The sequence below is a fragment of the Apteryx mantelli genome, chromosome 31 (assembly GCF_036417845.1).
Source record: "Apteryx mantelli isolate bAptMan1 chromosome 31, bAptMan1.hap1, whole genome shotgun sequence".
Classification (NCBI taxonomy): Eukaryota; Metazoa; Chordata; class Aves; order Apterygiformes; family Apterygidae; genus Apteryx; species Apteryx mantelli.
In genome coordinates this window covers 769,047-789,047 of record NC_090008.1, presented here as the reverse complement: position 1 = coordinate 789,047, position 20,001 = coordinate 769,047, and the positions used below count along the sequence as shown (strand labels likewise).

Here is a 20,001-nt window from a genome sequence, read left to right as displayed (position 1 = left end):
ATTATTTAATGAACGGGGTTTGGTTTTTTTTGCCGCCTCTGTGTCTGCTCCTTGCGCCCGGGTGCTCGGCGCTGCGAGGGCGGCGGGCGGACTCCATTTCCCGGCAGCCCTCGCGGCGGCTCCAGCGGGCGGACTCCGTTTCCCGGCAGCCCTCGCGGCGGCTCCAGCGGGCGGACTCCATTTCCCGGCAGCCCCCTGCGGCGCTGGGCGGGAGCGGCGCCATTTCCCAGCGGGCCGCGCGGCGGGGGCGCCAAGATGGCGGCGGCGGCGGCAGCGGGGGGCGCGGGGCCGGTGGCGGCGCGGGAGCTCTTCGCCGAGGGGCTGCTGCAGTTCCTGCGGCCCGCGGTGCGGCAGCTCGACGGACACGTCCACGCCGTCAGGTCTGGGCGCTGGGGGGCCGCGGGGACGGGTAGGGCGCCTGGCGGGCGCATGAGGTGGGCCGGGGGAGGCATTTGGGGCTGAGAGGCGCTATGGGGCAGGTACGTGGGGGCATTAAGGGCTGAGAGGGGCTATGGGGCAGGTATGTGGGGGGGCATGAGGGGCTGTGGGGCAGGTACCCATTGAGAGGAGTATTAGAGGCGCCTGGGGGGGGGGGCTATGGGGCAGGGAGTAGGGCTGAGAAGGACTATGGGGCAGGTACTTGGGGGGGCTGGGGAGCAGAGGAACAGGCAGTTGGTTTGGGGGGGGCAGAAAGGATGAGTATCGGGGAGGAGGGGGGGCAACTTGTTGGACTGGGGGGCATTAGGGGCACCTGGGGGGAGAGGAGGAGGTAGCAGAGGGCCTAGGGGTGGCTGTGGGGCAGCACAGGGGCAGGGAGCTGGATTGGGAGGCTGGCAGGTGCTCCTGGGGCTGGGCAGCCGCGTGGGAGGGAGCGCAGGGCTGGGGGTCGAGCTGCAGCTGTGGACCGCCGAGCCCCTCCCCTCCACAGGGAGAGCCAGGTGGAGCTGCGGGAGCACATCGACAGCCTGGCCGCAGGTGAGCCCGGGGCGGGGCGAGCAGGGGGCCGGCGAGGGGGGCAGCGGGGTTCGGGTTGCAGCTGTCACCCCCCGTCCTCTCCCTAGAGCTGTGCCGCATCAATGAGGACCAGAAAGTCGCCCTCGACCTCGACCCCTACGTGAAGAAGCTGCTGAACGCCCGGCGCAGGGTGGTGCTGGTCAACAACATCCTGCAGAACGCCCAGGTGAGCGGGGGGCGCGCTGTGCCACGGGGCGTGGGGCTGTGAGCGGGTGCTGGGAAGCGCCGCCGGCTTCCCGGGGCGTGGAAGGCGAGCTCTGCCCCGCGTCCCGACGGCCGCTGCTCCCCTGCGCAGGAACGGCTGCGGAGACTCAACCACAGCGTGGCCAAGGAGACGGTGCGGAGAAAGGCCATGTTGGAGGCGTCGGGCGGCTACCCCCAGGGCCTGCCCGGCAAGTGAGGCCCCGGCAGCAGCGCTGGGCTGGTTCCGCCTGTACAACTCCCTCGGGACGCGGCTGTGCCGACGGTCCTGAGAGTTACAGCCTCCCAATTACGGCTGGGTCGGAGCAGGAGCTGCCCTGGTCGGCGGCAGGCATAACCCAGCTCCTGCCTTAGGACAGTGAACAGACTGAGCCACCCCCGAGCAGAGCAGGTATTTCTGTTTGTAGCAATGCTTTTCTTAACGGCCGCAGCACTGGAGGGGGGGGAAAAGTCCTACAAATTGAAGCTGCAGCTTTTCTACTACAGCGTAATGAACTGGGGGCGACCCCGTGTATTGTATTTTGAGGCTTGTAGGCACTGTAATAAAAGTGACTGCGTCTTGCTTATGAACCGAGTGAGGCACCGTGACTCTAACGCCATCGCTGGGTCACAGATGCAGCTCATGGCTGCCTGAGCCCCTGTGAGCCTTGGCGAAAGCGGAGCCGGGCAGGTGCTGCTGCCAGACAGAAGGGGCCAGGGTTGAGCACCCCCAGAACAGGGGGTGTTTTGAGGCCCAGACTCACCCCCCCTCTCACCCCCCAGCCCAGGGTGTCAGACCCTTTTCCAACCCATTTTTATAAGGGAGGTTCTTCCACCCGAACAGATAGAACGCACTCAAAACAGGGAGCAGTTTACTGTCAACCTATAAAAAACAAGACAAATACAAGGAACGGGTCACGTCAACTCGGTGCGTTCGCTGAGGAGAGGCCAAGTTCTTGCTGTGGTTCTTCATGTGCCTCGGCCAGCAGTGTCCAGAGGTGGGGAGTCAAGCTGCAGGGGAGAGAACAGGCTGCTACGGGGGGAGCTCTGCCCCGGGGTGGGGGCAGCCCAGACACTCCCCTCCCCTGTCAGGCCCATGCTGCAGCAGAGCTACTTTAGCAGCCGCTGCCCTGGCACGGACAGCATGGGGAAAGGCACGTGCCTGGGGCTCCCCTCACCCGTGGGTGCTGTTAGACACCCCCAAGCAGCAGTAGACAGACAACTGCCCAGCAGGCTTTACCTGGGCAAGTCACTCTTGAGTCTCCATGCTTTCCTCCTCCTCGCCTGTAGCGGTTTCTTCCTGATTCTCTTCTTCTTCTTCTCCTTCTTTCTTCTCTGGGGGCTTTTCGTAAGCCTTCTCAGAAGGCGTCACTATCACTCCGTCCCACGTGGACATTTCGGAAGCCAGGTCTGCAAACAGCGGCGTTTAGCAGGCAGCTTGCAGCCCCCCGGCACTGTCAGGGCAGCGCGGGCAAGCCCCGTTCCCAAGGCGTGCAGCCGTGGCAGGTGCCGGCAGGGGGAAGCACGACACCCCGCATCGCCAGCTAGGAGAAGCTTCCCTAAAGCTAAGCAGCTGCTCCAACAACTGCTGCTTGCTGCAAACAGCCATTAGGGCCCTTCAGGGCAAGGAAGCTTCTGCTTCCCAGCAGCGCTAGCTCTCCTGTCGGGGCAGCAGCCTCCCCTTTGGGGCAGCACAGCTGCTCCTGGCAGGAACTGGGCCTCTCCACTCCGTTTCTGGGTTTTTGTGAGCAACACGGGAAACCAGTCCCATTCCCCCTCCTGGAGCACTCCCAGGCAGAAGTGTTGGCAAGTCTGCATGGAGGAAGAGCCACGCGTTACACAGGCCGTACTTACAGCTGGCATCACCCTCTTGGCCAAGGATTTTCCTGTAACCTCCATGAGAGAGAATCCGGACGAGTGTCTGCGCTGTGTAGCACACCATGTCCTACGGTACGGGGATGACAGTCAGAGGACATGCAGCATCCCGTCCCAGCTAGCAACTTGGGAGGCTTTCTGCTACGAGAGCCCTGAGCAGTACTGGACTCGCCCTCTTCGGTTTTCCTTCTCTCCGTGACGCAAGGTCAGAGAAGCTGCTATTCTGTACTCAACACTCTGAAAGATCTAGCCAGAGCCGAGTCCTTCAGCAGCACAGCTCTGCTTCAGGTAAGAAATGATCTGCTCTGCAGGGATGTGGAATATTAGCTTATGAAAACTGCTACTAGTCTCTCCAGTGATCCTCCTGATGCTCTTCCCCATACCCACAGAAACAACAAGCTTGCAACAAGTTAAACCTATAGTTTCTCTGGAAATTTGGTTCGTACATAGCAAGGATGCAAGATACTCCCAGATGCAGTTATCTAGCAGGAAGTGACTTCTGGGGGGCAGATATTAGTCCCACCTCGCACAGCAGACAAGGTAGCTCACCTGCTGTTCGAGGGTCATAACCGTGTGCACTCTGAAGTTTCCGCTCTCACAGGGATCGGTGATACCAACAGATCCAGGGAGGAAGAGCCCCGCAGCTAGGATCTGAAGGCAGCGCCTGCGGACAAGACATTGCACGTTAGGAACTAGCCCGTAGCTAGCACAGTAACGCAGCCTGAAGATCTGCAAAGCAGGCCAAAACAGGCAGTGAGACAGGAATCCAGCTCCTGCTGCTGGTGAAGGGGGTAGGTCACAGACAGACACCATAGGCACTGGCACACGAGAAGTTTGCTTTGTCTCCGGTTCAGGTCCCTTCAAACTGTAAAGTCCTGAGACACCACTGCTTTTTATTTGGTACTTTCAAAACTAAGGTGACAATAGGAGTTCATAAAAGTGAAGCAAAGAGGGTAACAGACCTGTAAGCGATGTTCAGAGCCAGGGGCTGCCTCGTGGGATTGTTCATCACAGCATAGTGCCCCTGGAGAGAGGGGGGAAAAGAGAAAGAGGGTGTTAGGACAAGAATGGCTTTATAAAAGGGAAGTGTAAGCATCCCAAATCCTTCTGCTGCTGGAGCTACAAGAAGCTGCTTTGTGCTGGAGCCCAGGGATGTGCAGGCAGTTACAAGATAGCAGAGGAAGGAACAGCCAGGCAGGCAACCGCAGGTACCCAAGGGGGGGAAAATCTGCAGGTCAGAGGTACAACATTCTGTTTGGCAGAACATCAGTGTCCCCCTCATGCACTCACCAGCAAGTCAAGAATCCATGGAGTGAGGGGCTCAAAACCGGGGAATCGAATTCTCAAGTCTTTCAGCAGCCGGATTAAGACCTTCACTCTGGAGAAGATTGCGACAACAGTGTTTATAATGCGTCGCTCACAGTCCTGCCGCAGGAACAGGAGCTCTCCTTGCAGCGCAGGGAAAGCACTGCCCTTTCCCTGGCAGTTACTGCACTGCGCAGCAGGTACCCCACAGTGCAGTTCAGCAGGACCCGGGCAGAACAGCCACCGGGTGCAGCAAGTGTGGAAGGGTACTGATTTGGGATATCTGAGTTTATCAGGGTTGCTGCATGGTGCCGCTTTACAACTGGATTTAAGACTGCGCTGTTCAGTCACCATCCAGTTTAAAAGAGCCTTCAGTATCACTAATGTAGGGGACAGATCTTGAGGCACGCCCTTGCATTGAGGGTGGTTTATATATATAAGGTTTATATAATATAAGGTGTTTTATTCTCTGTAAATGAGATTGTTTTAACCGGGCCTTAAAGCTACAGTTCCTGCTTAAGGTCCAACTCACGTGGACTGAGAAGCGTTCTCTTCAAACCAGCGAGCGTGTCTGATGGCGGCCAGAGCACTTTGCAGCACTTTGATATCCACTGAAAGAAGCAGCAGAAACATTCATTTTTCAACCAGTGAGTAGCCGCAAGCCAGGGGAGGCCAGCTGGCTCCCCTCTCCTAGTGAAGGTTCACACTGAACGTCTAGGGTGACTCGGTGACTGTCCCCACTCCATAATGGAGCTGTAAAAGCCCCTCCACCCCCACATACAGTACAGAGCGAGCTGAGCCCTTACGGTGTAGTTCTGGGTCCAGTTTGCGGAGATTGGGAGGCACTGTGGTGATAAGGATCTTCACTGTCGCGTCGGCCGAGCTGATCTCAAAGCCAGTCTCGTTGGTCAGCATGGTCAGGACTGGGGAGAAAGAGCAAGAATTTCTCACAGAGGGACAGGAAGACAGTCCCCATGTTGACTGGGAACAGGAACACTAATGTCAGTATCTGTCCTCCTCAACTCTGCCCCCTCTACCTCATGTTATACAGGAGTGTCCCACCTTCGCTGGGATCCTGCGCTCTCAGGCTTTCCACTACTTTGTTTCCCAAGGCTGCCACAGCTTCCACTAGGGAGAAGCAGAAGGGGCAGTTAGAGCAGGATTGACTGCTGTGCTCAGCCAGCAGCACTAAAGTAAATAATACTCACACGTGGGTAAGATTTTCAGAATCACAACCAGATCAGCCACGTTGTGCCCTGTTGTCATGGTGCCCTTCTTGTAGGAGCCCACCTGGCGAACCTCCTCGATTTGCTGGTTGAAAGAGCAAAGCAAAAATTAATGCGGTTAATGCACGTGCTACTTCTCTGGGAGAAAGCATGAACTAAGCAACAAAAAACTCACGGTAATTGTACTTGGCACAAAGTTTGGTAGCTAGAACACCAGTATCCCCATGTGCTGAAATGTCTCCCCACATAGCTTTTTTCAAGTAAAAAAGTTTGACTTACCACTTCAAAAGTTCCTGGCGCTACAATCAGATTATCAATCACGTTGTTTATTTTAGTTACCAGAGAAAGAATAGAAGCCTGAAAAGGAATTAGAGAGGGGTGGTAGTACCAGTCCATCGTCCAGTACAACTACAGTCTTGAGATAAAGATAATCCAATCTCACACAGCATAATGCAGACAGCCCCAATGTAAGATAGCTATTAAACAGATAAGAATAAGCATGTTTAGAAACCATTGTTCAAGAAATGCCACCCATATTTCTACTGCAGTACCTATTTCGGGGGCAAATGATTGCTCTTAGACTAGTAACTGCTAATATCATATTAGCTATATTCTCCTAAGGATAGGCTCTCTCTGGTTTCTCTAATGCTGCAGTAACATCTAGCTAGAGGATTTAAGGTAATTTTCAACATGAAGCAACACACTTCTATTAACCTGTTCAGCAGCAGTTGGAGCAAGATCCTGGTTTCTCTTCAGCAAGGCTTCACTGAACGCAGTCTCATCTGCGGCAGGTTTTACACGCGGGAAAGCCATTTCGCACTGAAACAGGATCAGACATCAGAATGCAATGCCCAAGTAAGAAACAGACTTTGGTTCAACCCACTCATTGGCAAGACGATAAAACATTTCCATTTTTTAATTCTCTGATGCTTGGTTCCTTTGTGATTCCACATCAGGCTCTTAAGTTCATTGCTTTTATAATTTAACTTTTACATTATCCTAAAGGGGTAAAAAGAGCTGGCAGTCCTGCCCATATACATTCGCATGCTCTAACAGGAACAGCAGGTCTCTAGAAGCGGCACATTAGCCACTAGAGTGCCTGTACGAATCCACTTAGGTATGTTCTGCACTGCATGGTGTTTAGTTTCTAAGCCAAAGGATTAAGGCATGTGAGACAGGGTGGACCTAATTTAAGAATAGCTCTGTCAGTAGTAAAAGTAGCTACATTAGAGTCCCTTAAGAGTAACATGCTTTGTTTGCAGATAGCCAGAGCTTTTCAGTTGCTATGACAGTGTTCACAGGCACAATATCTGGAAGGCAAGAATAAGTAAACTTCTTTTCCCTGACAGAGTCACATGTCTTTAAAGCACAGATGCTCAGCAGAAGGAGGAAACGATTTCCCTCTATAAAGGGTGAGAAAGGCTTGTGTTCCTCTTGGTCCTTGTGAGGACTGACACTGCAAAGGAGCCTGGAGAACATCTGAAGGGTGAGTGACAGCTATCAAAGTAATTTAAAATGTTCATATTACAGACAGATTTGACAGAGTTGAGGGTTTGGGAGAGCAGGTGCCTTAAAAAGCAGTAAACCTGCAGGCATTATTTGTTGCAACCATGATTCCTTAACCGCGTACTGTTCATTCAAGGTGAAACACGTACATCAAACAATCCAAACCAACAGGGATAGTAAGTAGGTCTATTTCAGGTTAGTTACTGAACCAACAGCTGTTTGCATTTTCAGTGAGCTTCTCTACTCCAGCTAAGCTAGAAGAAGTTAAACCATCAAATTAAGTCAGCAAACAAGACTTTAAGACAGCATCTTTAAACAAACAAAAGTCCTACAGCTGTTGCCTGCAAACAGCTCGGTAGGATACAATTACTCACGACATAGAAATCAAAGGGGATGTGCGGCACAAAGGGCCGGAACCTAAAGGGGGAAAGAAAAAAGAACTTTATTCTCTGTAGAGGTGTGTACCTGTTCGCGGCTGTTCGTGTCATCGCCACCCTCCCGCTACCCCCCTCAGTCACGGTTCTTTTAAGATTTGTCCCCAAGATGAAAGAAAGGCCCTACAGAAATAGGAGAGCTTTCTTCATAACCCCTCTAACAATACCTTAGCGCCCCACCACCCTGGAGTGATCAGACAGTGGCTGCACACCAGGGTTTCCCTGCACCAGCAGCGGTGAAAAAACTGGCCTGGAGATGCCAGTCCCCCCCCCCCCCCCCAACCCGCTCTACTCCTCACAGTAACCCTGTGCTACACTGCAAACTAGAGCCCCGGCCTCTGTGACCCCCGACAGCTCGCTCTGAGAGCGGCTGTAACCCACCCCCTAAGCCTGCAACGCTAGAGAGCCACCCTCTCTAAAGCAGAAGCCAGACTCGCCCACTGCCAGGGCCTCCCCTGGAACCAAAGCGTCCGCCACGGCCTCTGCCTCGATCGCCCCTGCGGAAGAGAGCAAAGGGTCGTTTTAGGGAAGGGGGAAAGACATCGAAGTGCCCCCCCCCCCGGCTCCATATCCGTGCAGGCCGCCCACCGGCGACCACCTTCAGCCCCCGCCAGCCCCAGAGCAGCTCCCCGGGGGCTCGGCCCGTCCTTCTGCCGCGCCTGCCCGCCCCCCCGGGGCCCCTCGTCCCCTCACGGGGCAGCGCCCCCCACCCCTCCGGCCCGGCCCCTCGTCCCCTCACGGGGCAGCGGTCCCCGGCCCCGCGCACCTCATGGCTCCGCCGGACCGAACAATGAACCCCGCCGCCGCCACCGAGGAGAACCCGCCGGGCTGCGCTCCCACACCCCGCAACAACCTGGCCGCCGATTGGCTCCCGCCGCTCGCAAGGGCCGTCGGTGGGAGGACTCCGCTTCAGACCATTGGTTCGACTAGCCATCACTCTAAGCCCGAGGGCGAGAAGTGACCAATCACATGCTGCTCCGGGCAGGGGTGGGAGGGGTCAGTGGAGGCGCCGTGATGCGCACGCGCTGGACTGCTAGCGGCCACTGGGGGGAGTACAACGTCCATGAATGGAGCGGTTCGCGTGCTCAGTGCGCATGCGTGTATATCAAATAAGCCTCTGTAATGTATCTATATAGCGCTGAGAAAACCACATAGGCAAGAAGCAGAGTGGCGCAGCGGAAGCGTGCTGGGCCCATAACCCAGAGGTCGATGGATCGAAACCATCCTCTGCTAGCTGTTTTGGTCTCCCCTCCCTCTTTCTTCATTAACCCCTTAGCTAATTACATTAATTGCTGCCGGCACCTCTGGTGCTCCCCGGGCTGCCGTTTGCCACCCGCCAAGACGCCCATCTGCCTGGCTGCAGCGGGGCCGCGTTGGGCGGGCGGGGACGCGGGTGCTGCGGTGCCCCCTGCCCGGGCGGCGGGAGGCGTTGTGCGCGCTGCCGGGGCGCCGCGCGTCCCCGCGTGGCCGCTGGAAGCGCCGTACACGGTCCCGGGACGCAGCTGGGGTGTCACGCGTGTGCGTGGTGCACACGGGCGGCGGAACGCGCAATGTGCTTGACCGCGGGGTGCCCAGCGTCGTGCGTGTCCCCGTAGTGGCCGGGACCGTGGATGTCACCAGGGTGCGGGGCGGGGGGTCGGTGGCGCTCGCAGCCGCTGGGTGGTGCTGGGACCCCGCGGGACGCCCCCGGCCCGGCGACCCCTCCGCAGCACGGCGGGACCGGGACGGGGAGCGGCGGGACGGCGCCAGCAGCCGGCGGGGGCGGTGCCTTCCCGCTCCCCCCCCCCCCCCGTGCGTGCCGTGAGTTTGTCCGGTCTCAGCCCTCGGGGGGGGGGGTGGGAGCGCGCGTGTCCCCCCCTTCCGCGGGCCGCGCTCGCGGGCGGGCGGGCGGGGCGCATCGCCGCGGCGGGGCCGCCCCGTGGGCGCGTCCCGCGTGGCGGCGCGGCCGCGGCCGGGCAGGGGGGGAGCGCCGTCGGGGCGCGGGCAGGAAGGGGTTAAGCGCGGCGGATGATAACAGCCCTTTGTCGCCGAGCCGAGCGGGGGGAAGGAAAGGCGCAGCCCGCCGCCGCGGTGCCCAGTGCCGGCGGGCGCGACGGCGCGGGCCATGCTGGCGGCGCTGGCGCTGCTCGGCGCCCTGGCGGCGGCCGGCCGCGGCGCCGCGCTCACGCTCACGCTGGCGGTGGTGCTGCCCGAGCGCAACCTGAGCTACGCGTGGGCCTGGCCGCGCGTGGGGCCGGCTGTGCGCCTGGCCGCCGCCGCCGTCAACGCCCGCGCCGACCTGCTGCCCGGCTACACGCTGCGCTGGGTCTTCGGCAGCAGCGAGGACCGCCACGGCGTCTGCTCCGAGATGGCCGCGCCGCTGGCCGCCGTCGACCTGCGCCTGGCCCACCAGCCCGCCGCCTTCCTGGGGCCCGGCTGCGTGTACACGGCGGCGCCCGTGGCCCGCTTCACCAGCCACTGGCGGCTGCCGCTGGTGACGGCGGGCGCCGAGGCCCACGGCTTCGACGACAAGCGGGGGCAGTTCGGGCTCACCACCCGCGCCGGCCCCAGCCACCGCAAGCTGGGCGAGCTGGGCGTGCAGCTGCACCGCCGCTTCGGCTGGACCCGCCGCGCCCTCCTCGTCTACTGGGACGAGAAGATGGACGACCGGCCCTGCTTCTTCGCCGCCGAGGGGCTCTACGTCCAGCTGCCCACGCTGCGCAACCTCACCGTCATGGACGTGGTCTTCTGCGACAAGGGCAACTACTCCTTCATCATCCAGGAGATCAAGCAGAAGGGCCGGAGTAAGAGCCCCCGGGGGCGGCGGGGTGGCGGGCAGGGGGACGGAGGGTGTGCATGGGTGTGCATGCATGTGCACGGGTGTGCATGGGTGTGCATGCATGGCTGCATGTGTCTCTGCGTGCACATGCGCATGTCGTGCCCCTGCACCCCAAGCCCTGCCGCAGCCGTGCCCAGGACACCCGGGCACTCCGCAGCGCCAGGAGCTGCTCCGTCCCAGGCTGGCACCGGCCGCCGGCCCCGCTGGGCGCCGGCCAGACCTGGAGCCCGGCCCGCGGCCGGTTATCTTGGCCCCGGGGCCGCGGCACTTCCCTCTTTCCGGCCGCTTTCCCGGGGCACCTCCTGCCCCGGGCTGGCACGGCCGCTGCCGGCCGTCAGGGTGCCCTGACGCCGCCGGCACTGAGCAGGGACTGCTTTGCATCGGGCGAGCAGCTCTGACCGAGCCCCCATTTCGTCCCGCCGGCCGCTATTTTGGGGACGGACCCCGTGGTGCCAGGCGGAGCCGGTGCCCAGGGCACGGCGGCACCTGCACGCAGCCGCACCGGGATCCGGCAGGTCCATCCTGCACCGGCACCCCGGGGCCCTGTCGGACGCGGGGAGCCGGCACCCGCCGGCCGGGCTGGGCGCAAGGGCCGCAGCGGTCCCAGCGCCGCCGGGAATAAATCACTGCCGGCGATCCAGGCTGTGTGGAGGAGGAAACGGAGTCAGGAAAACAGGAAGCCTGGGCGCTGGCGGAGGGCAGGGGCCCGCCGGCGGCACGCGGGACAGAGCAGCAGCGTGGGGGACCCCCACGCCCCGCTGCGCCCGGCATAGCCCCGCCGCCCTCCGGGCATCCGGCCTCGCGGTTCTCCCTCTGCCCGCCGGCTCCGCTGCCCCATGGGGTCCACGGCACGACCCCGACACTCGTCCCCTCCTGCCTCGCGCGTTAGTGATGGAGCCGCGAGACGTGGGGACCCCCGGGATGCCCGGCTCTGCCCTCGCCGTGCCGGCCGGGATGGGCCGGTGCCATGAGCCGTGTCACCCCGCGCAGTCGTCTACGTGTGCTGCGCCCCGGACACGCTGCGGGAGCTGATGCTGCAGGCCTGGCGCGAGGGGCTGACGCGCGGCGACTACGCCTTCTTCTACATCGACATCTTCGGGGCCAGCCTGCAGGGCGCCCGCTTCCCCGAGCCCCAGCGGCCCTGGAAGCGCGGCGACCGCGACGATGCCAGCGCCCGGCAGGCCTTCGAGGTGAGCCCCGTGCACCCGTGTGCCCATGCATGCACCCGCGCGCTCCCCGGCATGCACCCGTGTGCCCATGCATGCACCCCTGTGCTCACGGGCATGCAGACCCATGTGCACCCGTGTGCCCATGCATGCACCCATGAGCTCACGGGCATGCAGACCCGCGTGCACCCGTGTGCCCGTGCATGCACCCGTGTGCTCCCCGGCATGCAGACCCGTGTGCACCCATGTGCCCATGCATGCACCCATGTGCTCACGGGCATGCAGACCCGCGTGCACCCGTGTGCCCGTGCATGCACCTGCGCGCTCCCCGGCATGCACACGTGCCCTCTTCTCCCCCGCGCGAGCCAAGCCTCCCAGCTCAAGCGGAGCCTGGTGCGGAGCCGGGGTGGGCACCGGAGCTGGCGGAGCAGCCCGGCCTCCCACGCCGGCCCTGCCCGTTCGCTCCCCGTTGCTGGCAGCTAATGAGGAGGAAGGAAGCGAGATTAATTTCCCCCAGGTCCCAGCTCCGGCACTGCCTTGAACAGAGGCTATTAATAGGCTGGGCGGGAAGCCAGGCTTCCCTGCGCCCTGGGGTGCGGGCAACCCCGTCCCGGAGGGCGACCCGGGGAAGGGTCCCCGTCCCCTCCGCTCCCAGCCGCTGTCCCCCCAGGCCGTGACCATCATCACCTACAAGGAGCCCGAAAACCCCGAGTACCGGCCCTTCCTGGCACGGCTCAAGGAGGAGGCGCGCGCCCACTTCAACTTCACCATGCGCGACGGCTTGGTAGGGCCACGGTGGAGCTGGGGACGCGGGATGGAGCTGGGGATGGAGGGGACGCGGGATGGAGCTGGGGATGGAGGGGACACGGGATGGAGCTGGGGATGGAGGGGACGCGGGATGGAGCTGGGGATGCCGGGGACGAGGAGACACGGGATGGAGCTGGAGATGGAGGAGACACGGGATGGAGCTGGGGATGCTGGGGACAAGGACCCCATCCCCGAGCCGTCTCCGCGTCCCCAGATGAACTACATCGCGGCGGCTTTCCACGACGGGGTGCTGCTCTACGCCCAGGCCGTGAACGAGACGCTGGAGCGGGGCGGCTCCATCACCAATGCCACCGCCATCACCCGCCAGATGTGGAACCGCACCTTCTACGGTGGGCGCCCGTCCCCGTCCCCGTCCCTGTCCCTGTCCCCATCCCCGTCCCCATCCCTGTCCCCGTCACAGCCTGGCAGGGCTGGGTGCCGCCTGCCCAGCGCCCGCCTGCCCCGCTCCCAGGCTGGTATTTTGGGATTGGAGCCACTGGGACAGAGATTTACAGCCTGGGAGCAGCGGCACCGCCATCCCCGCGGGGCTGGCTCCGGGCCCCGGCGCGGGAACGGGGCGCTGCCGGGGACACCCCGCGGCAGGTCCCCCCGCGTCCCTCACGTCTCCGTCCCCAGGCGTCACCGGCTTCCTGAAGATCGACGAGAACGGGGACCGGGAGAGCGACTACTCCCTGTGGGACATGGACCCCGCGCGGGGCGACTTCCAGGTGAGCCCCGGTCCCGGTGCCGGGCCCCCCGGTGCCGCGGGGAGCCGGTCTCCCACCGCGTCTCTCCTCTCCCCCCCGGCAGATCGTGGCCAACTACAACGGCACCACCAAGAAGATCCACATGGTGCCGGGGCGGGAGATCCGCTGGCCGGGGAACGTGGTGCCGCCCGACGTGCCGCCCTGCGGCTTCGACAACAGCGACCCGCTGTGCCGCAAAGGTGAGCCGGGCGCCGGGGGCCCCGCGCCGCGCTGCCGGGGTCCTGCACCGCCGGGGTCCTGCGCCGCCGGGGTCTGCATCCTCACCGGGGTCTGCATCACCGCCGGGGTCCTGCACCAGGGTCCAGCAGCTCTGGGGTCCTGCGCTGGGGTCCTTCACCGCCAGGGTCTGCACCGCGGTTCAGCACCACCGGGGTCTGCATCACTGCCAGGGTCCTGCACCACCAGGATCTGCACTGGGGTCCTGCACCGCTGGGGTCTGCGCCGGGGTCCAGCAGCTCTGGGGTCCTGCACAGCCGGGGTCCTGCACCAGGGTCTGCATCATTGCTGGGGTCCTGCGCCAGGGTCCAGCAGCTCTGGGGTCCAGCAGCTCTGGGGTCCTGCACCAGGGTCCTTTACCACTGGGGTCTGCATCATCGCTGGGGTCCTGCACCGGGGTCCTTCACCGCTGGGGTCTGCACCAGGGTCCAGCAGCTCTGGGGTCCTGCACCGGGGTCCAGCACCGCCGGGGTCTGCATCGCCGCCGGGGCCCAGCACCACCAGGCTCTGCCCGAGGCCGCCGGCGTGGTGCCCGGCGCAGCCCCTCACCGCTCCCCTCCTGTTTTGCAGCCAACCTGTCCACCCTGGAGATCCTGTCCCTCGTGGTCAGCCTGATCCTCCTGGCCATCACCGTCACCTCCTTCTTCATCTACAGGTGCGGGGCAGGCGCCGGGGCGCGGAGCGGTGCCGGGGGGGCCGGGAGGGGGCCGGCGGCGCCGCGGGGCCTCACCCTGCCCTCCCGGCGCAGGAAGCTGCAGCTGGAGAAGGAGCTGGCGGCCGAGCTGTGGCGGGTCCGCTGGGAGGACGTGCAGATGAGCAGCCTGGAGAAGCACCTCCGCAGCGCCGGCAGCAAGCTCACGCTCTCGCTGGTGCGAGCCGGCGCGGCGCGGCATCCCGCGGCACGGCATCCCGCGGCACGGCACGGCTGGCGCCGGGCTCACCGCCGCTCGCTTCCCGCAGCGCGGCTCCAACTACGGCTCGCTGATGACCGCCGAGGGCCAGTTCCAGGTCTACGCCAAGACGGCGTATTACAAGGTGCGGGGTGGGGGGGGGGAAACGGCGCGGCAGCGGGGCCGGGCGCCCACCGCCCCGCCGGGCACCCACCGCCCCGCGTCCTCCCCCCACTCCCACCCAGGGCAACCTCGTGGCCGTGAAGCACCTCAACCGCAAGCGGATCGAGCTGACGCGCAAGGTCTTGTTCGAGCTGAAGCACGTAGGTGCACCCTGGGGGCTGCCCCTCTCCTCCCGTTTTTGGGGGCCGGGACGCCTGGGTCCCTTCCCCAGGGATGCTCCGGGTGTGGGGTGACGGCATGGGGATGGGGACCGAGGGCCGGGGGTCCCCGGCGCGGGGCAGAGCCCCACGCGCCACCGCCGCCACCGCCGCCGCCCGTAGATGCGGGACGTCCAAAACGAGCACCTGACCCGCTTCGTGGGCGCCTGCACCGACCCCCCCAACATCTGCATCCTCACCGAGTACTGCCCGCGCGGGAGCCTCCAGGTACCGGCACGCGGCTCCCTGGCTGCCCATCAGCCCGGCGTCGGGGCTGCAGGGGCCGCGGCGGGCCGGGGTGGGGGGGGGGGGGACGGAGGGAGGGCGGCGGGCCGGGCCGGCGGGTCACCCCCTGCGCCCCCAGGACATCCTGGAGAACGAGAGCATCACGCTGGACTGGATGTTCCGCTACTCCCTCACCCACGACATCGTCAAGGTAACGAGGCGGCGGTGGCGGGTTTGGGGGGGGGGGCGGGGGGGGGCGCCCGCGGCCCCCCGGCGCTGAGCCGCTCGCGGCCCCCCCCCCCCCCAGGGGATGCAGTTCCTGCACAGCGGCGTCATCGTGTCGCATGGGAACCTCAAGTCGTCCAACTGCGTGGTGGACAGCCGCTTCGTGCTGAAGATCACCGACTACGGGCTGGAGAGCTTCCGCCTGGCCCCCGACGGCGACGACTCGCACGCCCTCTTCGCCAGTGAGAGCCTGCTTGCGCCCGCCCCGGGGGGGGGGGGGGGTCCCGCTCGCCCCGAGCAGCCGTCTCGGGGGGGTCCCTGCTCTTGCAGACCCCCAGCGCCCACATTGGGGGGTCCCTGCTGCCCCAAGCATCTGTATCAGGGGAGTCCCTGCTTGCCCGGACCCCCAGCTCCTGCATCAGGGGGTCCCTGCTCTTGCAGACCCCCAGCGCCCACACTGCGGGGGTCCCGCTCGCCCAGACCCCCAGCTCCTACACCGGGGGGTCCCTGCTCTTGCAGACCCCCAGCACTGCGGGGGGGGGTCCCTGCTCACCCTGAGCATCTGTATTGGGGGGGGTCCCTGCTTGCCTGGACCCCCAGCACCTGCACTGGGGGGTTCCTGCTTGCCCAGACCCCTAGGACCCACATTGAGGGTCCCTGCTTGCCCTGAGCACCTGCACTGGGGGGGTCCCTGCTCTTGCAGACACCCAGCACCCACATTGGGGGGTCCCTGCTCACCCCGAGCATTGATATCAGGGGGGTCCCTGCTCACCCAGACCCCCAGCTCCTGCATTTGGGTGGGTCCCGCTCACCCAGACCCCCAGCACCCACACTGGGGGGTCCCTGCTCACCCCGAGCACCTGTGTTGGGGGGTCCCTGCTCACCCAGACCCCCAGCGCCCGTGTGGGGGGTTCCCCTCGCCCCGAACACCCGCACGGGGTGGGGGGGGGGGTCCCGCTCTCTCGGCCCCCCGGCACCCGCGCCGGGCGGGCGCCTGACCCGCTGCGCGGCGCCGCAGAGAAGCTGTGGACGGCGCCGGAGCTGCTGCGGATGGAGGCGCCGCCGGCGCGGGGCACGCAGAAGGGCGACGTCTACAGCTTCGGCATCATCCTGCAAGAGATCGCGCTGCGCAACGGCGTCTTCTACGTGGAGGGGCTGGAGCTGAGCCCCAAAGGTGAGCGCGGGGCAGCGCGGGGGGCGGCGGGGGGCAGCGGAGGCGGCAGCGCCGGGCGCCGCTCACGGCCCCGCTCGCCGCCCCGCAGAGATCATCGAGCGGGTGAAGAGCGGCGAGCGCCCCAGCTTCCGCCCCTCGGCCGGCGTGGGCTGCCACGTGGAGGAGCTGGGCCAGCTCATGCAGCACTGCTGGGCCGAGGACGCGCTGGAGCGCCCCGACTTCGGCCAGATCAAGGTCCAGATCCGCAAGTTCAACAGGTGCCGCCGCGTCCCCGTGCCCGTCCCCGTCCCCGTGCCGTGCCCGTCCCCGTGCCGTGCCTGTCCCCGTGCCGGGGCGCCGCGCGTGGCCGCTCACCCGCCGCCCGCAGGGAGAGCAGCAGCAACATCCTGGACAACCTGCTGTCGCGCATGGAGCAGTACGCCAACAACCTGGAGGAGCTGGTGGAGGAGCGCACCCAGGCCTACCTGGAGGAGAAGCGCAAGGCTGAAGCCCTGCTCTACCAGATCCTGCCCCAGTGAGTGCCCCCGGCCCCCCGGCGCGTCCCCCCCCACGCCGAGCCGTGCACCCACCGCTGCCCCGCGCCCCCAGCTCGGTGGCGGAGCAGCTGAAGCGCGGGGAGACGGTGCAAGCCGAGGCCTTCGAGAGCGTCACCATCTACTTCAGCGACATCGTGGGCTTCACGGCGCTGTCGGCCGAGAGCACCCCCATGCAGGTGAGCGCCGGGGCGGCGCGGGGCGGCGCGGGACCGGCCCCCGCGGCCTCACGCCGCCTCTCCGCCGGGCGCAGGTGGTGACGCTGCTCAACGACCTCTACACCTGCTTCGACGCCATCATCGACAACTTCGACGTCTACAAGGTGAGCGCGCGCCCGCGCCGCCTGCCCCTGCAGTGGGCACGCAGGTGTGCATCCATGCTCACATGCACATCCATGCACACATTCACGTCTGTGCTCACGTGCATCCACCCACACATGCATCCATGCTCACGTGCATCCATGCACACGTTCACATCCGTGCTCACATGCATCCATGCACACATGCATCCATGCACATGTTCACATCCATGCTCACGTGCATCCATGCACACATGCATCCATGCACACGTTCACATCCGTGCGCACGTGCATCCACGCACATGTGCATCCATGCACATGTTCGCATCCATGCACATGTGCATCCATGCACTTGTGCATCCATGCACACGTTCGCATCCATGCACACGTGCATCCGTGCACACATTCACATCTGTGCTCACATGCATCCTTGCTCACATGCATCCATGGGCACGTTCACATCCATGGGCACGTTCACATCCATGCACAAGTGCATCCATGGACACGTTCATGTCCATGGGCACATTCACATCCGTGCACACAGGTGGCCATGCACACCCGAAGGTGCACAGATGGAGTTGCAAACACCTGCACGTTCAGGATATGCACATGCGCATACACAGGGCACAAAACAGAGGCGCGCACCCCCATAACGGGCGCGCACGCGTGCAGCACGTGCCCGTGTGCACAGAGGCACCCGCACAGGCCCGAACCCCCCGGTGCCCCCGCAGGTGGAGACCATCGGGGACGCCTACATGGTGGTGTCGGGGCTGCCGGTGCGCAACGGGAAGCTGCACGCCCGCGAGGTGGCCCGCATGTCCCTGGCGCTGCTGGACGCCGTCCGCTCCTTCAAGATCCGCCACCGCCCGCAGCAGCAGCTCAAGCTGCGCATCGGCGTCCACACGGGTCAGCGGGGCCGGGGGGGGCCGCGGCGGGTGGGCGCCGGGGTCGGGGACCCCCGCGGCCCCCCCCCCCCCGGCTCGGCTCACGGGGTGTCGCGCAGGGCCCGTGTGCGCCGGCGTGGTGGGGCTGAAGATGCCGCGGTACTGCCTCTTCGGGGACACGGTGAACACGGCCTCGCGCATGGAGTCCAACGGGGAAGGTGGGGGCGCGGGGGGGGGGCCGGGCGCGGGGGGGGGCCGGGGGGCCGGGCGCCCGCCGGCGCTGACGGCGCCGTGTCCGGCCAGCCCTGAAGATCCACATCTCGGCGGTGACCAAGGCGGTGCTGGAGGAGTTCGGCTGCTTCGAGCTGGAGCTGCGGGGCGACGTGGAGATGAAGGTGAGGCGCCGCCCCGGCACGGCACGGCCGAGCCCCGGCGGCGCCTCCCCCCGGGCATCGGGCGCCCTCTGCACCCCGAAATTGCTGGGATGTGGGGCACCCCTGCACCCTGCTCCCGCTGGGGTATCGGGCGTCCCCCTGCACCCCGAAATTGCTGGGATATGGGCCCCCCCCTGCACCTGGGTCCCACTGGGGTATCGGGCGTCCCCCTGCACCCCGAAATTGCTGGTATGTGGGGCACCCCTGCACCCTGCTCCCACTGGGGTATCGGGCGTCCCCCTGAACCCTGAAATTGCTGGGATGTGGGGCACCCCTGCACCCTGCTCCCACTGGGGTATCGGGCGTCCCCCTGAACCCTGAAATTGCTGGGATGTGGGGCACCCCTGCACCCTGCTCCTGCTGGGGTATCAGGCGTCCCCCTGCACCCCGAAATTGCTGGGATTTTGGGCATTGCCCTGCACCCGGATCCCAGCAGGGCACCGAGCTCCCCCCCCCCCCCGCACCCCGAAATTGCTGGGATATGGGCCCCCCCCTGCACCTGGGTCTCACTGGGGCATCGGGCGTCCCCCTGCACCCCGAAATTGCTGGGATTTGGGGCCCCCCTGCACCCTGCTCCCACTGGGGCATCAGGCGTCCCCCTGCACCCCAAAATTGCTGGGATTTTGGGCATCGCCCTGCACCCGGATCCCAGCGGGGCACCAAGCCCCCCCCCCCCCCCCCCGCACCCTGAAATTGCTGGGATTTGGGGCCCCCCTGCACCCGGGGCCTCTGGGGCATCGGGCATCCCCCTGCACCCCGAAATTGCTGGGATGTGGGGCCCCGCTGCACCCGGGTCCCAGCAGGGCACCCAGCCCCACGGACCCCCCCCCCCCAACACCTCTCTCCCCGCAGGGCAAGGGGAAGGTGAGGACGTACTGGCTGCTGGGGGAGCGCGGGAGCAGCACCCGGGGCTGACCCCCCCCGCGCCCCCCCCGTGCACCCCCCGCTCCCCGGGAGCCCCCTCCCCGGGCACCGGCCGCGGCGCCGCCGCTCTCGTTTTTGTAATAAAGCTCCTGTGCTGCACTCGGCGTGGGCTCCGCGCGCCCGGGGGGGGTGTGGGGGGGGGGGGACCGCGACCGCGCTGCGGGGGGGGGGGGGGGGCATGGCGTCACCCCCTGCACCCCCCCCACCCCACGGCCCCGCCGGGGCACTGGCGAACCCCCGCACCTGGGGGGGCTCAGGCTGCGGCTTGGGGTGGGGGGGTTGGGGGGGGCCCTTGGCGGGGGCTTTGCACCGCAGCCTGCGGCGGGGGGGGGCTTTGCACCGAGTCTGTGCAGGGTGGGGCACGGCTGGGGGGGGCTGTGCGGGACCAGGGCACCCACGGGGCGTCTTTGCAGGGCACTGTGTATCCGGGGGCGGGGGGGGCTCTGCAAGGGGACCGGGGAACCCGGGAAGGGGCGGTGGGGGGGGGGGGGTGCTTTGCAAGGCAGCGTGTGCTGGAGGGAGCTTGGCAAGACCCGGGCAGTGGGTCCCGGGGGGGGGGGCACAGAAGGGGGCCATTGCATACTGGGAAGGGGGGGCATTGCAGGATGGTGCATACTGGGAGGACAGTGCACACTGGGGGGGGCATTGCAGGGCAGTGCACATTGGGGGGGGGGGCATTACAAGGCAGTGCATACTGGGGAGGGGGGGCATTGCAGGATG

General features: G+C 64.9%; 3 protein-coding genes and 1 non-coding gene across 7 annotated transcripts; 3 read left to right on the top strand and 1 right to left on the bottom strand.

The window, feature by feature from the left end:
* The first annotated feature begins 25 nt into the window (after nt 1-25).
* Nucleotides 26-1,781, top strand: SNAPIN (SNAP associated protein). Its single transcript, XM_067313339.1, has 4 exons — nt 26-380; nt 929-975; nt 1,062-1,180; nt 1,310-1,781. Exons 1-4 carry the CDS (start codon nt 256-258, stop codon nt 1,412-1,414), a joined length of 396 nt encoding a protein of 131 aa, XP_067169440.1. The 5' UTR covers nt 26-255; the 3' UTR covers nt 1,415-1,781.
* A 268-nt stretch (nt 1,782-2,049) lies between these two features.
* Nucleotides 2,050-8,400, bottom strand: ILF2 (interleukin enhancer binding factor 2). Of its 3 annotated transcripts, none has more exons than XM_013942465.2 (15): nt 8,307-8,400; nt 7,978-8,037; nt 7,481-7,523; nt 6,315-6,419; nt 5,880-5,957; nt 5,583-5,685; nt 5,437-5,502; nt 5,181-5,297; nt 4,907-4,985; nt 4,360-4,447; nt 4,032-4,093; nt 3,619-3,733; nt 3,049-3,139; nt 2,435-2,604; nt 2,050-2,205 (listed from the first exon to the last, which is right to left on the bottom strand). In XM_013942465.2, exons 1-14 carry the CDS (start codon nt 8,309-8,311, stop codon nt 2,444-2,446), a joined length of 1,173 nt encoding a protein of 390 aa, XP_013797919.1. In that variant the 5' UTR covers nt 8,312-8,400; the 3' UTR covers nt 2,050-2,205; nt 2,435-2,443. The 3 variants fall into 3 exon arrangements, with proteins under 3 accessions (XP_013797919.1, XP_067169425.1, XP_067169426.1); XM_067313324.1 differs by having other exon boundaries at nt 7,481-7,525; nt 7,998-8,037; XM_067313325.1 differs by lacking the exon at nt 8,307-8,400 and having other exon boundaries at nt 7,481-7,524; nt 7,996-8,033.
* Nucleotides 8,401-8,701: 301 nt separating this feature from the next.
* TRNAM-CAU (transfer RNA methionine (anticodon CAU)) lies at nt 8,702-8,773 on the top strand. The gene has a single exon. It is a non-coding gene; the product is annotated as a tRNA-Met (tRNA).
* Nucleotides 8,774-9,644: 871 nt separating this feature from the next.
* Nucleotides 9,645-19,297, top strand: NPR1 (natriuretic peptide receptor 1). 2 transcript variants are annotated; one of them, XM_067313395.1, is made up of 22 exons: nt 9,645-10,323; nt 11,349-11,548; nt 12,195-12,308; nt 12,546-12,681; nt 12,968-13,059; nt 13,142-13,277; nt 13,885-13,969; nt 14,063-14,183; nt 14,275-14,349; nt 14,450-14,527; nt 14,708-14,812; nt 14,949-15,020; nt 15,117-15,276; nt 16,053-16,208; nt 16,297-16,465; nt 16,576-16,722; nt 16,872-16,920; nt 16,995-17,063; nt 17,771-17,945; nt 18,043-18,141; nt 18,227-18,318; nt 19,210-19,297. In XM_067313395.1, exons 1-22 carry the CDS (start codon nt 9,645-9,647, stop codon nt 19,270-19,272), a joined length of 3,072 nt encoding a protein of 1,023 aa, XP_067169496.1. In that variant the 3' UTR covers nt 19,273-19,297. The 2 variants fall into 2 exon arrangements, with proteins under 2 accessions (XP_067169496.1, XP_067169495.1); XM_067313394.1 differs by having other exon boundaries at nt 16,797-16,920.
* Nucleotides 19,298-20,001: the final 704 nt, after the last annotated feature.

What these genes read in the sequence shown, in the direction of transcription:
- SNAPIN (XM_067313339.1), top strand. Translation starts at nt 256, where the DNA reads ATGGCGGCGGCGGCGGCAGCGGGGGGCGCGGGGCCGGTGGCGGCGCGG. An exon ending in CATCGACAGCCTGGCCGCAG is followed by an intron (nt 976 to 1,061) that starts GTGAGCCCGGGG and finishes TCCTCTCCCTAG; the next exon opens with AGCTGTGCCGCATCAATGAG. An exon ending in ACATCCTGCAGAACGCCCAG is followed by an intron (nt 1,181 to 1,309) that starts GTGAGCGGGGGG and finishes TCCCCTGCGCAG; the next exon opens with GAACGGCTGCGGAGACTCAA.
- ILF2 (XM_013942465.2), bottom strand. An exon ending in CGCCAGGAACTTTTGAAGTG is followed by an intron (nt 5,686 to 5,879) that starts GTAAGTCAAACT and finishes TCTTTCAACCAG; the next exon opens with CAAATCGAGGAGGTTCGCCA. An exon ending in CCAAGAGGGTGATGCCAGCT is followed by an intron (nt 2,605 to 3,048) that starts GTAAGTACGGCC and finishes CGCTGTTTGCAG; the next exon opens with ACCTGGCTTCCGAAATGTCC.
- NPR1 (XM_067313394.1), top strand. Translation starts at nt 9,645, where the DNA reads ATGCTGGCGGCGCTGGCGCTGCTCGGCGCCCTGGCGGCGGCCGGCCGC. An exon ending in CTCGCACGCCCTCTTCGCCA is followed by an intron (nt 15,277 to 16,052) that starts GTGAGAGCCTGC and finishes GCGGCGCCGCAG; the next exon opens with AGAAGCTGTGGACGGCGCCG. An exon ending in GCGCATCGGCGTCCACACGG is followed by an intron (nt 17,946 to 18,042) that starts GTCAGCGGGGCC and finishes GGTGTCGCGCAG; the next exon opens with GGCCCGTGTGCGCCGGCGTG.